The 14,630-nt window shown below is 46.6% G+C and overlaps 2 protein-coding genes across 3 annotated transcripts in view; both read right to left on the reverse strand.

The window, feature by feature from the left end:
* Slc13a4 (solute carrier family 13 member 4) overlaps positions 1-1,361 on the reverse strand; it is a 40,454-nt gene extending 39,093 nt beyond the window's left edge. Inside the window, exon 1 of one of the 2 annotated variants that reach the window (XM_031381534.1) lies at positions 617-715. In XM_031381534.1, the coding sequence (XP_031237394.1) occupies positions 617-715 (99 nt within the window). Of the gene's footprint in view, positions 1-616 lie in introns of both variants that reach the window. The other variant, XM_031381535.1, reaches the window with a different exon arrangement.
* Positions 1,362-6,138: 4,777 nt separating this feature from the next.
* Fam180a (family with sequence similarity 180 member A) overlaps positions 6,139-14,630 on the reverse strand; it is a 13,648-nt gene continuing 5,156 nt past the window's right edge. The window contains exons 2-3 of the mRNA XM_031381536.1: positions 8,857-8,957; positions 6,139-7,162 (exon numbers count right to left, since the gene is read on the reverse strand). Coding sequence (XP_031237396.1) covers positions 6,818-7,162; positions 8,857-8,957 — 446 coding nt within the window. The 3' untranslated portion in view covers positions 6,139-6,817. The remainder of the gene's footprint in view (positions 7,163-8,856; positions 8,958-14,630) is intronic.

Here is a 14,630-nt window from a genome sequence, read left to right on the forward strand (position 1 = left end):
TAGAGCAGAGGCATATACATAGAAACATAGAAGAAGCTGATAGTCAGAGGGTCCTAAGCATGAGACCAGAGTAACAGACTAAGCTGTGCTTTTAACTTCAGTATGCCCTTCCAAAAGTTTGCATGGATGGTTCATGATGGCCATTTTCATATTCTGGTTGTCAGAGACTACCCTGATTGGAGGACAGACTCTGGACAGGGTCCCTCAGTCCCATCATCCCTTTCCAGGGATGCCTTTTGCATCTCTAATGGCTGTCACATAAAGATAGCCACAGACAGGTTGAGAAACGGGCTCCCGAACCTCTCCATTCTATGGGTTCAACCACAGTTCCTGTAATTTCTGTTTCAACGTGACAGTCATTTTAGCCACGGTTTCCCAGTCTATGGGGGGTGAGGGACAGAACTGGAGGACCCATCTTGAGACAGAGGGATGCAAATGATAGTTTTACGAAAGAAAGTACTTTGGTCTCCTCCAGACAAGTGTGAGAACTCCATCCAAATCTCAGTGAAGTCCTTTTGGGGTGCTCCACAAGCGTTCCACTTCCCTCAGACCTCCCTCTCTCTCTCCTCCCCGCTCCCACCGATACCTTGACAGGAGTGGGCAGGCTGCTACTTACGCTGGTGGGGTAGATAGTGGGCAGAGGCAGCAGCAGCAGCGGCACACAGATGACCAACAGCAGCTTTCTCGCTTGGAGAAGGCCCTGCAGCAAGCCCATGGTGGACCTGTCTGGATCGAGTCCTTTGTTCCGCACTACGCTTCGCTCTCAGTCCACGAAGACTTCTCACACCTTCCCTGGCTTCCAAGAGTTAGTCCTCTTCCGTCTCGGGAGCAGAGAAGCAGGGTGGCTGTACCCAGTTTCCACAGAAAGCTGGGCTGCTTGCCTTTCGCCTTAGGTGAGACTGAGCAGCATAGTGTTATGGCCATCGAAAAAGAGCCGGGGAAAGGCTTATGCACCGAGAGGTGGGTTTTCTCTCTGTGGTTAACAAGACGGTGGCTTCATTCTAGATGCCAGAAAGAGTCTTCGCAAGCAATAAGCTTGCGGTCGCTGGACAGCATTGAAGAATCATTTAAAGCTTAAAAAAAAAAAAAGAAGAAAGAAAGAAAACCAGTAGCTTTTCTTCTTTCTGGTGACCTGTTTAGGGGCAGCAGCTGTTTTTACCTCCAACCTGGCTGACTGTTGGTAAAAATCTGGTGGCCCCTTCCCTTAAAGCCAGTGCCGGTGTTAGTCTGAGGCCTCAGGCTGGGAGTCAGGGCGCGCTCTCTCAGTGCCTCACACCTTAATTCTATTTAGATTTCTCCCCTTCGAATTGGGCTCCTACTTATAGTTTCCCTGAAGCCTGGACTTCCAAAGCACCCGTGAGGACTCTCCAAGACATTCCTTTTTGTTACAGGACTAAAACTAGCCAGAGGCCCACCTTTAACTTTTCTGAACCAATGGGACAGGGCAGAGGGCAGTGTTTCCGCCCACTTCTCAAAGCCTATCAGCAAGTTGAAAAGAATGAGCCAATATCGCATCTGAAGGCGGCCCTTGATTGGTCTCAGCAGGGGCCTGCTGGTTTGGCAGAACCCAGGCGGCTCTCTTGTTTTTCCATTTCTCAAGCATCCCAGGGGTTGGATGCTGGTCAGCACCTTGAGCATAATCCCACTTCCCCAGCACTGCCTTGTTGTTTCCAAGCATGGGACACAGCTTTCCTGGGAGAGTCACTTGTTCACCACACAGGAAGATGACCCATCTGGGGGTCGGGAAAAATACAGACATTAATTCTAGAGAAATGTGTCCTGTACTGAACAGCAATGAGCTTTCCTTCCAGGCAAAGTTTGCTTCTTGGGCACTTGCAGGGTAGAAAGGTCAGAGCCAGCAGGAAGGGTGAACCTGGAGGAGAGGCGCTGGGATGCTTGGGAAGAAGGGAAAGGCTCCCCTCTGCTCTGGAAAAGTCTAGATGCCGGTCCGAGTGGGTGTCCGTGCACCTCTCTGAGGCTCTTTACCAAAAAAGAAAACAGGCTGTCCTCCTTGATGGAAACACAGGGGAGAGACACAATGCAGAACCATGGGAGCTGTGGGGACAAGGCTCGTCAATAGTTACACTGGGAATTTCACTTGGAGAAATGGTTTAGCCTCGCCTCCACCACCATTTTCATATTCAGAAAGGACAGATTTGGAACAAGATGAAAAAGAAAAGGAGAAAAAAAACCCATAACTTCTTTTAAGTGATGGTCTTGGCCAGATCGACTTGATCTGGTAGATGCCCAGCTAGATCTTGTAAACCAATGTTCTTTTGGATTCAAAGGATTTGGGCACCTTGTGCTACTATAGCCCTTTGAAGTGATCCCTGGCCTAGATGTAGAGAATCCAGAGAAGTGGCTCCACAAAACCAGTTCTCCTTGAGTGTCAGGGCCAGTCACACGACTGACAGGTCTTTGAAGTCATCTAGTGACTGTATGATGGGCTATGGTGAAGTCGCCTCTGCCTGCATGTCAGAGACAGGCTAGCTCAGCTACGACTTCCTTGCCTCATTTTTGTGATGGTTTAGAAATGCAGTATAAACAAGACCACATGCCTGTGATGTTTCGGTTACAGAGATGAGAGAGATTGGATAACAATAAGCAGCTGGAGAAATGAACGCCTCCCGTCAAACTCAGAAGCTGTTTCAAATTCCTCCATGAGATAATCTGAGGTAACAGAGATTCCAGTGACTTTAGTAATGTGATTGGGCCATTTGTATTACACCATGGGTGAAATTTGTTGAATAAAACAGAGTAAAGCAAGTTGCATGGCAGGGCCAGGAATTCCCCTGGCCTATCAGCTTCCCACATGGAAAAACCACTGTCCAGAATACAGTGCTAAGGACTGTGTCAATTCTGAGTAAAAACGGTATATAAAGTAGTCAAACTCTTAAGATCTTTATTTTGCATCTCTAGGCCAGGATGGCTTGGAACTCACTGTGTAGCCCGGGCTGATCCTCAACTCATGGGAGTCCTCCTGTAGCAGCCTCCCAAGTGCTGGGGATACAGGTGTGAACCACCATGTTCTGATGAAGTAGTCAAACTCTCATGAAATAAGAAAGAGTTGCCTTCGTGTGGGGAGAAACAGGAAGAGAGTCGTTCAAAGGTCATAGAGTCATGTTGTGCCAGAATGGAAACCTTTCAGAAGTTGGTCACACATTAGTGTGCATGGCTGCTGATGTGATGTGGCTCAGTAGCAGAGCATTTGCCCAGTGGGCAGGTAATCCTGGTTTAAACCCTAGCCCCCAATGAACAGAACAAGAAGAGACTGTGAAAAGTCTCTCTTTCTCTGTCTCTCTGTCTCTGTCTCTCTAACTCTGTCTTTCTCTGTCTCTCTTTCTCTCTCTCTCTCTCTCTCTCTCTCTGTGTGTGTGTGTGTGTGTGTGTGTGTGTGTGTGTATGTGTGTGAGTCTGTATCTATGTTTGGATATTTCAACCCTGCTATGATGACAAGTTTCATGTTGTGTGTGTGTTTTTTTAGCCACAACAAGAGGAGGGTATGTAAGATATTAAGTTGGGCTAGGAAGTAGGGGACATTACCAAGTCACTTAGCTGACTTTCAATTTATACCAGTTCACCTGATAACATGCCTTTCATGGAATGATTCTAGATATGATTCCTTCATTAGAGTCTAGATATGATTCCTTCATTAGATTCTAGATATGATTCCTTTATTAGATTTTAGATATGATTCTTTCATTAGATTCTAGATATGATTCTTTCATTAGATTCTAGATATGACTCCTTCATTAGATTTAGGTGACGGGACAGTAACACAGCATCAGCTGTGACAGGTTTGTCATCCTAACACCAGACATGCAGATGGCTATGAGCATCCCAACTGCCCAGGAAGTTTCCAGACAGCATGGAAATGACAAAAAGGATTCTGTGAGTCACAAGTATCCCCAGCAAACTTCATCCCTCTGAACTCTGAGCAAATATGATTGTCATGTGCATGGCAGACACTAACGAGGCAAAGCGGGAGGCTCTGTGTGGGAACTGTCTCCTCTGTTGTTCACCGAGCAAAGAGTGGGGTTAGTATTTTTGGGAGGGGTTATTTTGTTGAGCAGTAATATAATATTTGATTTTATGTATCAATGAAGCCAATGTTACCAAACTTTTAGAGTGAAAAATTAATCTGTCTTTATTTAGAGTAAAGTGATGTTTAAGAATCTAGCTACTTTGTAAATGAAGTCTTTGTTGATCTTTGAAAGGTCATGTCCTTTTTGCATTTTCAGCCCTTCATTTCTACATAAACCCAGGCCCAATTTATGAATATAAAATGCCTTTAATTTGTGTGTGTGTGTGTGTGTGTGTGTGTGTGTGTGTGTGTGTGCTGGGTGAATGATTTACCATTGATCCCAATGTTCTTTGAATGATTTTCCTCCTCCTCACACATCTCCAGTCTCCCTCCCCCAAGTTACTACTCTTACAGCATGGTAGGCAGCCAACCCACAGGTTGGTCTTCCACCAGGCACAAGGATGATTCTGGTGGAGTCTCCAGGTGGAGGCAAAGCTGCTCTGAGGGTTTTGCACACCATTTAGGTATTGCTAGTACCCTGCTCACTCCACATCCAGGAAAATACAGAGTTAATACCCAGAGCTGGCTATGGGTTATGGCCCAACTCTGCAAATTCCAGCTGTGTCTGCATGCTGACTTTTGTTATATCTGAAGGGTAACAAAGGGAACAGTATGGGTGGAGTGGTATATAGAAAGGGGAGGAGAGCTATGCTTTAGCTTGGCTTCTATGTTGAAATGACAGGGCATGGATGGACAGCTGAAGATTGCATGCAGTATGCAAATGAGAAAAACTGAGCCAAAAGTAGCATGAGGGAGATGCCTCGGTGGGTAGAACATTTGCTGGCCAAGCATGAAGACTTGAGTTCAAATCCCCATCATCCCATATAAAAGTCTAGATGTGGCCACGAACCCCAGTAACCCTAGCACTGAGGGCTACAGAGACAAGAGGACGGCTGGGGCTTCCCGCAGGCAGCCAACCTAGTCCAAGTTAGTGAAAGATCCTCTCTCAGGGGAATAGAGAGAGTTATAGAGCAAACACTTGACATTTTCCTCTGACCTCTGTGCACATAGGAGGTACATTCCCCCATGTGCTCATATATAGAGTGCACACATTGACACACACCACAGAACATGAAGAAGAGGGACAGAGGGAGGGAGGGAGAAAGCATTAGAAACCATTTGGGAGCTATAAAGAATGTTCAGGGGTGAGAAAGAGCAGGACTGAGGGTTAGTGCTCTGAGCAGGAGTGTACAGGGAGGTTCATGTTTGAGAAACATCATGTTTGGAAGAAATACCTTCTTATTGCATCTGAGCTCTTCTGCAGAGAGATCATGCAGCTAGAACACACAGGCAAAGCTCACCTGCTGGAAGAGTTTCAGGAAGCACAGACTCATGTTTAAATGGAGAGTATAAAATACCCTCTTTTCCAGAAGGTAGCCCAGCAAAAGCCTTCATTCAAATATTGTACTTTCTGCAGTGTAGTTCCCAGAATCCAGCTGGAGCCCAAGAGGAGAAAAAAGCCAGATCTTTGTGCTGGGACAAAGCCACCCAGAACCCAGGTGCTTCACTCCATGCGCAGGTCACAGCCTGTGACCTCAGCACAGAATGTTAAGAAGCCTGGCTTGTTTAGGGGCCAGGCTGTTCAAGAAGGATAGCTGTCAGGGGCAAGTGAATGGGTAACAATAAAAAGTCTACTTTAATGACCTGGATGTGAGGGGGGCAGCCGAGAACCCCAGGACTCCACACGAGATGAGCAGAGCTTGCTTGGTCTTGTGTGCGAGCTGGAGAGAAGGTTTCCTAACACTCAGCAGACCCCACAGATGCAAGGCCCCTCCTGTAGAATCTCAACAGCTGCATTCATTTTACAAAGAAGGTACCTGGGAGTTGTCTGCCTCCTTTATTAGAATGTACTAAATAATTTAGATACCCAACAAGCGCTGAAGATATCGCACACGTACCATTTAAATATCAACTGATATTTAATATAAATAATGAACAGATATCAAACTAACACTTTGAAAGCAAAAAAAAAAAAATTCAGCATTTGAAAGGTAAACAATCTGTCATCTGAAAGTGATTTTTTTTCAGGAGCACCCAAATCACTGACAGTGCTACGGTATTTTAAAACGAACAAGCATAGTGGTGTCCCCTCTTTCATTAGGAAGGCACTATGCTTTAGCTTAGCTTCTACATTGAAATGACGGCATGGATGGACTGCTAGCACTTCTGCAGGTCCTTTCTATTTCTCCTGTCTCAGAATAACTTCAGAAACGATGAGTCAAAGCCACACGAGTCACCAGAATACTGATACTTCTTCATGGCTTTGGGGAAAACCAAGTATATTCTTCTTGGCCAATAGCATATTTATTGGAATGGATCTCTGTCTTTTTTATGTTTACCATAAAACCTGCCAGAAAATATTCACTCAATACAGATCCCTTAGAACCAAAGGAATTTGCCCACCATCCTCCTGCCGTGCTTAGACTCCATCCTCAGTCCTTACTCTTGGGTATGCCTGTAAGGATATCTCAGACTTCTGCTCATTACCAGGTAGGCCAGTTGACCTCTGGAGGCATCTTGAAATTCCCAGTCTAGCTCTTTCTCAGGTAACATTATATTACAGGTCAGATATGTCTGTCTGGAAGCAACAAGGGACAAAAGAATATTGGGGTTTATCTTTGCTATTCTGTGTGGGAAGTACATACTTTTCTTTGCAAGTGCAGTAGAGGATGAAAGTTCTAGAAGACTGTGAGTGCCTGTCCCTGCTTCAAAGTCCTAGCATGAGCCATTCTCTCAGGATGACACTCTAGGACTTGAGGACCGCATCAAGTCATGCCTCAGGGCCTGGAATAAGCTGATAAGGGACTGGGCCCAAATGTCCTTCTGATGCCCTTCAGATAAGGCTGTTCGATAGGCTGTGTAAGCCAGGGTTAACGCTATCCTCTCAAAGTCTTCTTTCTTGAGGATTCCAAGGTGGTTTGTCAGGCTTGCACTCAGTCTTCGGATATCTGGGATACGCTTGGGGATTATGTTATTGCAGATTGACTGGAAATTCAAGGCCTTCCGCAGGGAAGCTAGCTCCTCGTCCTTAATGGAGATCTTCAGGTCTGGCCTGATCTCAATTTCAGCTAGCAAGAGCTGTGGAGAAAGATGAGATTTTAAAAAAAATGAAACCAGGCATTGTTAAGGACAGAGTGGGGGGTCATTATCTGCATGTGGGGAGGCATGCATAGGAAGAACTTAGAATCCAGGGGGCCTGAGCTCCAGCTCTCATCCTTCTCCTTAACTTCTCTGGACCTCACCTTTCTTCTCTGTAAAATGATCAGCTGCAGTATTTATTCCACTGAGGTATCACGAGAAGCATAGAGGACAAATATGGGCAGATGTGACATAGTTTCTGGTATCAGTCACCATGCCACCATGTAGGTAAGTGATCCTATCTTCTCTTTGTCCCTCTTACCCACTGAAGATCTTCTGAAGTATAAACTGACCATTCCAGATAAAATTATAACCAGAAGTGGGAATTTAAAGAATGCAGAGTGTTGTGCTGGGGGTGGTGGGATGCAGAGATGCTATATCTCGCTGGCTTGCAAGAACAGGGGCTGTATCAATCATCTTCATTCCTGCCCAGTGCCATGAGGAGCCCAGTAAATACTCAAAGAATGGAAAGACTGCAAATCCCAAGCCCCCTCCCTTCTCTGCTCTCTGTCTTCCATGACTCCGCTTCTTGTCTTTCTGAACCATTGGTTTGTGTCTCCCATTTTCAAGGCTTGGCAGAGGCTATGCTCTGGCAGGTTGCTGCCCAGGGAAGTGTTTGGAAGCTCCTCTCTGGCTTCACTTTGTCACAGCCATCAAAGCTGGAAGGGAATTTTTGGGATCCCATTGAAATTCCACGAAATGGTTGAGATTTGGACTCAGAGACTTTTGGCGAGTGGACTGAAGTTCAGACCTCGAAGTGAAATCTCCTAGCCTGAACCTAGTGACCTCAAGAAACTCATCCCATGATTGAGAGGAGTAGAGACTCAGGGAAACAGGAATAAGTGGAAGAAGATAGTGTATGGGCTAGTCCAGGCTTAGAAACTTAGGTGAGTGAGTGGGGCAGCTAGATAACACCTCTGTACATCAGGCAAAACCCACAGACACAGCTGTGACTGGGTCCCAGTGTGGCTTTGCCTGGGCATTACAGACAAGTGATGCCTTGAGATTTCACTTGGGACCTTCCACTCTGTGTCTGGGTGTGACGGAGGCATTCACAGGGCAAGCCTCCCTCTCGTTATACCTGGACTGGTCTCTCAATACTGTTATTTCTGTCAGGACACATGGAAAAGGTGAGGTGGTCACAGGAATCTCTCTCTCTCTCTCTCTCTCTCTCTCTCTCTCTCTCTCTCTCTCTCTCTTTCTCTCTCTCTCTTGGTTTTTCGAGACAGGGTTTCTCTGTATAGCCCTGGCTGTCCTGGAACTCACTCTGTAGACCAGGCTGGCCTTGAACTCAGACATCCGCCTGCCTCTGCCTCCCAAGTGCTGGGATTAAAGGCGTGTGCCACCTTTGCCCAGCAAAAGGGCGTCAGATTACAGATGGCTGCTGGGGATCCAAACTCAGGACCTTTGGAAGAGCAGTCAGTGCTCTTATCTGCTGAGCCATCTCACCAGCCCCCCAGGAATCTCTTATGTTGGTGTAGGCCAGCGTCTATCACCTCCAGGGATAGTTGAGGGCATTTCTTGCTACAGCACAGACCATCCAAGTTCATGGGTCCAGGTAGACCACTTCTCAGAAAAAGAGAGATGATCTGTGTCTTTGTGTGACTTGGATTGATGGCTTTCCCTCTACTTACCTCATACAGCAGTTCCACCTCCTCCAGGGAGGTCTGCAGGACTGGATTCAATGGCAGTGACAAGGACCTCTTTGGCCGATGGGCAGCTGGGAACAGTGGAGCTGGAAAGGACAAGAGATTGACTCGTGGGGCTGTTATGCATGGTTAGCCACCTCTCTCTACTTAACCTTGAGGGCAGCCCTCTCAAGTCTATCTTGAAAGTGGGTGGAATTAGGGTGAGCGGAAGTGGCAGACTGATCTTGTGTCTCAGAAAGCTCACAGGCACGTCAGACTAGTAGCTCATCAGAAGCATCCAAGGAACTGGAAAAATTTATCTGCTTGGGCTATGTTGTGCTAGGAAATTTAGGTTAAAACAAAGTAGATGAGGCAAAATAGAAAAAGAGCAAACAAAAAAGTTTCCTAATCCTACAAGGGAGACCCTAAAACTATTGCCCAACACATGGCACATCCAAATGCTCAAGACCAGTCAGTCTATAGTCACTGCACTGCAGCCTTAATCGTCAGAGGCTGTGACTTTGGCTAACCCAGCTTCTAAGGTAGAGATGCCAAGAATCTTCAGACAGATGACAGGAAAGGAATCAGCCTCTGCAAGACCTGAACACAGAGCTCTAGGGGACCATGTGGTTGAGAGCTCAGAGCTTCCCCCAAGGGCCAGCTGATTTAACAATGCATTCACTGCACAGTCAAGGACACTTGGAAGCCGGAAGGAGAAGGGTGGCTTCTGGGTGGGATGAAGGATCGAATGTACTGGGCACTGATGGAGGAATGAAGGAGAAAACAGAATATTGTTGAACACAGGATGATTGTGAGAAATCTCAGGTTTTCTGGACCAGATCAAACAGGCCCTGCCACCTGCTCAGCCCCTTTATGTATCAGACACCAGTCACAAAAGGTTGACAAACTCGTGGGTAGAGAAGGAACTTTAGAAAACCAGAGAACGAAATGTAATAACCCGACAACTAAAAGTGTGGTCCTCTGACATTATGCAACTATGCTTATGTTCCGTGCATTAAGTTAATGTTCAATGTGCTGATGAGGGCAGGAGCATGTAACGCTTTCTAGAATGATTTCTACCAGAAATGATAAAAGACCCTCTCAACCTGAAGGGACCTTCGTGAAAAGCCCGCTGTTGGAACCTCCAGCTTCCTATAGAAAGTGGCTGGATGCAGCTTTGGTTGAAAAATAGCCTTCGCGGTAGCTTGTTTGTGGCCCACTGGGCTGAGTGGATGTGGTTTGGTGCTTCTCTGTGCCTGTTCGGATCTGGAAGTACCAAGTGAGGGTATCAGTAGGATGTACGTTTTGCCTCTGTCTTCCTTGTAGGAAATGAAACATGGGTACCTGGTGCGGGACAAGGAGTGAGCTATTTCTGTGTGTTTGTGTGTGTGTGTGTGTAAGTGTTTACACACGTGTGTGTTTGTGTGGGAGCACAAGGGTGAGAGCAGAGGTTGACATTGAGATGTCTTCCTCAGTCACTTCTTCACCTTAACATTTTGAGACATTCTCTCACCGAACCTGGGACTCCTGTTTTAGTCAAGGAGCCCCAGGGAGTCTGCTGTCCCATGCTGCAGCTCTGGGGTTACAGGTTCATGCCTGGCTTCTCAGCAATGCTGAGAATTTGAACTCGGGTCCTCATGCTTGTATAACAAGCACCTTGCCCTCTGACCTTCTCCCTCTTCTTTTTTTTTCCCCAAGCCTCTCTCCTACTCCTGCCCTGAAAGGAAGGAGGAGTGACTCAAGCTAGGATTTCAGAGTAACTTCATGACCACAGTTGTCTCAGAGCATCCTTGTCTTCTTAATCTAGTTTTTGAGAATTTTACAGGAGCATGGTATTTACATTTGCACTGCTTTTCTTTCCTCCTTTCAACTCCTCTCATGTTCCTCCCCATTTGTGGTCTCTGTTTCTTTTATTATAACTGATATATGTATGTGTATGCACATATGTATATATGATATGTATGTATATATGTATGTGTACATATATGCATATATCTGTACATACCTAAAATTATAAACACAGCCTGCTGAATTCATTAGTGTTGTTCATATGAGTTTCGGGTTGAGCTCCTGGGATCAGCTAACCTCCCTGGGATGGTGGGAAGGTCTCATCCCTAGATAAAGATTGATTATCCCTCTCTTGGCAACCATCAGTTGCCTATAGCTCTTCTTCTATGTGTGTAACCTTGTGAGAATCTCCATCCATGCTGGCATGGCAGTTGTGTTGCCATTGTTAAAGTCTTCTTTAGGCAACCATTTTGCTGAGATTTCCTGGGTGCAGTTTCCCTGTCACATGTAAAAGACTTTATCTCACAGCAGACATCCTATCCTGGCTGTCTGTTGTTGGTTACGACCAGGACCAATGTGCCACTATTGCACCTCTAGGGACAGCTTGCCGTTCCAGCCTTTGTTATTGTCCATAAGGCAGAGTTATAGGTGGGTAGGACTATCGATCGGTTTTCCACCTTGGAAGCTTGCCTAGCTCCTCTGGTACCACGAGAGCTATTCCTCAGGAAGGAAGTGTCCTGGTCTGTTCCACCTTTATTCTTTAATGTCATCTGTCCCATCTTAAAAATATATATGTATTTTATTTAGAGTATAGGTGTGTGCCTGTGTGTCTGTGTGTATACCACATACCTTCAGTGACCAGGAAAGCCAGAAGAGCATGTTGGATTTCCTGGAACTGGAGTTGCAGGCAGATAAAGGAGGGACAATGTGGGTGCTGGCAATCTCAAACCCAGGTTCTAGACTAGAGCAGCAAGAGCTCTTAACTGCTGAATTTTTTTTTTTTTTTTTAGTTCTGGAACATCTTATTGGAAAATTTAAAGTGTTCATCCATTACATGCTTCCTCAGTGCTGTAGGCTTCATGAAAATACCCGCCCTTCAGCAGAGGGAGGGGGAAAGGAAGGGTGTGATGGGCTGGGCCTCTCTGTCCCTTCATCATGATCACAGGCTCCCTAGGGAAGTTCCTGTAGTCTCAGGCCTGGGCTTTTCTTCACTTAGTCCTTTTCCTGAGGACATATCTTTTATAATTCTTACCTTAGAGAACCCTTAATTCTCAATACTTTCCCATTCCAAACTGAGCTTAGTGATGGCCACTGTCAGCCCTAACTGCTGTCCTCATACTTAGTAATGATACTGGCAGTAAGGGATAGAAGCAACCTTAGTCTCCAGACTAGGGTGGTAGTTGTGTGGGAACTGTGTGGGGTGCACAAATATCCTGTTTTTCCTTTTCATGTATATGTGTGACTAGTGTGCATGTGTGTGTGTGTGTGTGTGTGTGTGTGTGTGTGCATGCACGCATGTGCACATATGGAAGGCTAAAGTTGAGCTTAGGAATATTCCTTGATCACTCTCCCTTTGAGGCAGGGTCTCTCAGTCAAACCCAGAGCTCACTAAAACAACCATCCATCTGGCGCACATGTACTTTAGAGATGGGTCCCTCTTTCCTTTCCTTCTCCCATTTCCACACTGGTCCACCTCTTGGCACTATTGCACCTCATATTTCTGTTGCTCCCTTGACTGTGTGCATTGATTGGGTAAGGTAGAGGCACACATGTTCCTTAGGCTGCTGGAGGGTAGCTTACTTTCAGCTACCTCAGTGGCTCTTCGGCTGTTTAGATGTGACTCTAGGCAAGACCTCGAGATGCTGGAGGCAGTCAGTGAGCAATAGTTCTATCTACCCAGGCAATGTCAAAACATGGAGGAGAAAATTTAACATGTGGTTCTCTCCCACCCCATGCCCTTGTCCATAATGATGAAGGCTGACTCCTGCCAAAAAGGCCTGTGGCTAAATCAAATGCTGGATGGGTCTGAGCTAAACATATACAAAGCTTGAAACTAGGCTTGCTCTCACATCTCTGGGTGACAGCCCTGTTTCCCTAGGAATCCTCTCCCATTCTCCCCTCAGCATGCATCGACCTCTGAGGTTCTCTTGTCCACTCTGCACACTTAGTGCCTTGCTGCCTTCCCCTCCTAGAAAGGGCTCTTCAAATTGCCAACTCCTGGGATAGGAAGTGAGTTTCCCTCTTTTTCCATCAGCTCTGCATACTGTAAGGCTCAGAAAGCAGGCTCAGTAGAACTGACTTAAAAAGAGCAACTAGATGCTACTGTGAACCATCCATGAACTGCGAGACAGCATAGGCTCGGCAAAGAGAGTCCTGGACAACTATCAGGCGTTAGCATCCTCTTCATACCAGAGGATAGGGGAGAAAATGGGCTCATCAGAGAATGCCAGAGAGTGCCCCCACATCCTCAGGACTACTGGGTCTCAGACAAGAAGGTTGTTAGAGGCTTTACTCAGAGTCACAGCTTTGTGTACATTTTGTGGGGTGTAAACCTGACCTTCTTGCTCCCTAGAGTTTCACATTCGGCCTAATCACTAAGCTTCTCTTTGGGGGTGTGAACATCCTCTTGAGAGTCACTTCATGCATTCTGTCTTGGGAATACATGGGACTCATCTGCCTCCTTGCTTCAATGTCTGCAGGACAGGGTGGCCTTGAGAGTGAGGACGGAGATTGTCCCTCCTTCATGGGCAAATGAGTGTCTAGGACACATTGGACTGATCAGCCCAGAACAAATAATTCATCTGCTAAGATCACACCAGGTGGATCAAGCTACTTTAGAAACTGGATCTAGCAAGCCCTGTCCGTGCCTCCAGTTATGAAAACATCACCGAACTGCAAACCGAAGCTGCTAAGGCATACTGACAATAACTCCAGAGCATCCTGCCAGCAGGACGTGTCTTTTCCGGAGTCCACAGAGACTCAGGTAAGTCTCCACTTCCCATTTTAGGGATGAAGACACTTGGTGGTTAAGAACCTTGGTCCAGACCTCCCAATATGATGCCCAGCCTGTAGACCCCAGAGTCCATCCTCTTAAACAAGGGTGGACAATGGTCTTTTTGGTTGCTCTTCATTTCTGAATAACCATGAGAGGTATGTATTTGCTATGAAATGGTGTTCTTAAATAAATCACCCACATATGGAGGTCAGAGGACAGCTTACCATTCTCTCCTTCTAAATGTGGGTGCTAGGGATTGAACTCAGTCATGAGGCTTTGGTGGCAAGCACCTTTATTCATAGGACCACCCCTTGACTCATGCCACCTATGTGGGTCTGCGCACCTGTATGTATTTGGAGGACACTTCACCATATTAAGTAGTTTTAAAATCTCAGTCATCCTCTCACATACAGCCTTAGTGGCTGCCCAGCAGTCCCTGTCTCCTCACATGCTCACGCTCTCTCAGCTAATGTCTTCCCACCTCCAACTCCTCCCTCACACCAGGCACCTGCTTCTCATGCACGCCCTCCCCCTCTTATTCTGTCATGGCCTCATGGATCACATTTCCCACATGCGCACGAAGCCCCCGTGAAGATGCAGATCAGGTGATTCAGCCTGTCCTCCCCTCCACCATTCATTTCCTTCTGTCCACTGGATCTTATAGAGCTCTACAGACACACTGCCGTGTCTTCCATGTGACTCCACCTCCCCTTCGTCCCACATGCCCTTTCTTCTCTCTTGCCTTTGCAAAGCTCTGTGCTGCCATTCTTAGCCTTGCCCACTCACCCTTCTCCCAGCCACACTCACTATTGGACTGATTTTCAGCTTTTAGGATCCTCAGCACACTTTGCATCTTCCTCCCAGAGACTTCTCTGGGGATCTGTAATAGCTATCTTTCCTTATCTTCAGCTTGAGCCCAACAGCCTGTCTCCTACTCACACCCTCCTCTCCCACCCACTGTGTACAATTCCAGCCGTGCCCTCTCTCTCAACACACA

Source organism: Mastomys coucha, unplaced genomic scaffold (genome assembly GCF_008632895.1).
Source record: "Mastomys coucha isolate ucsf_1 unplaced genomic scaffold, UCSF_Mcou_1 pScaffold20, whole genome shotgun sequence".
Lineage (NCBI taxonomy): Eukaryota > Metazoa > Chordata > Mammalia > Rodentia > Muridae > Mastomys > Mastomys coucha.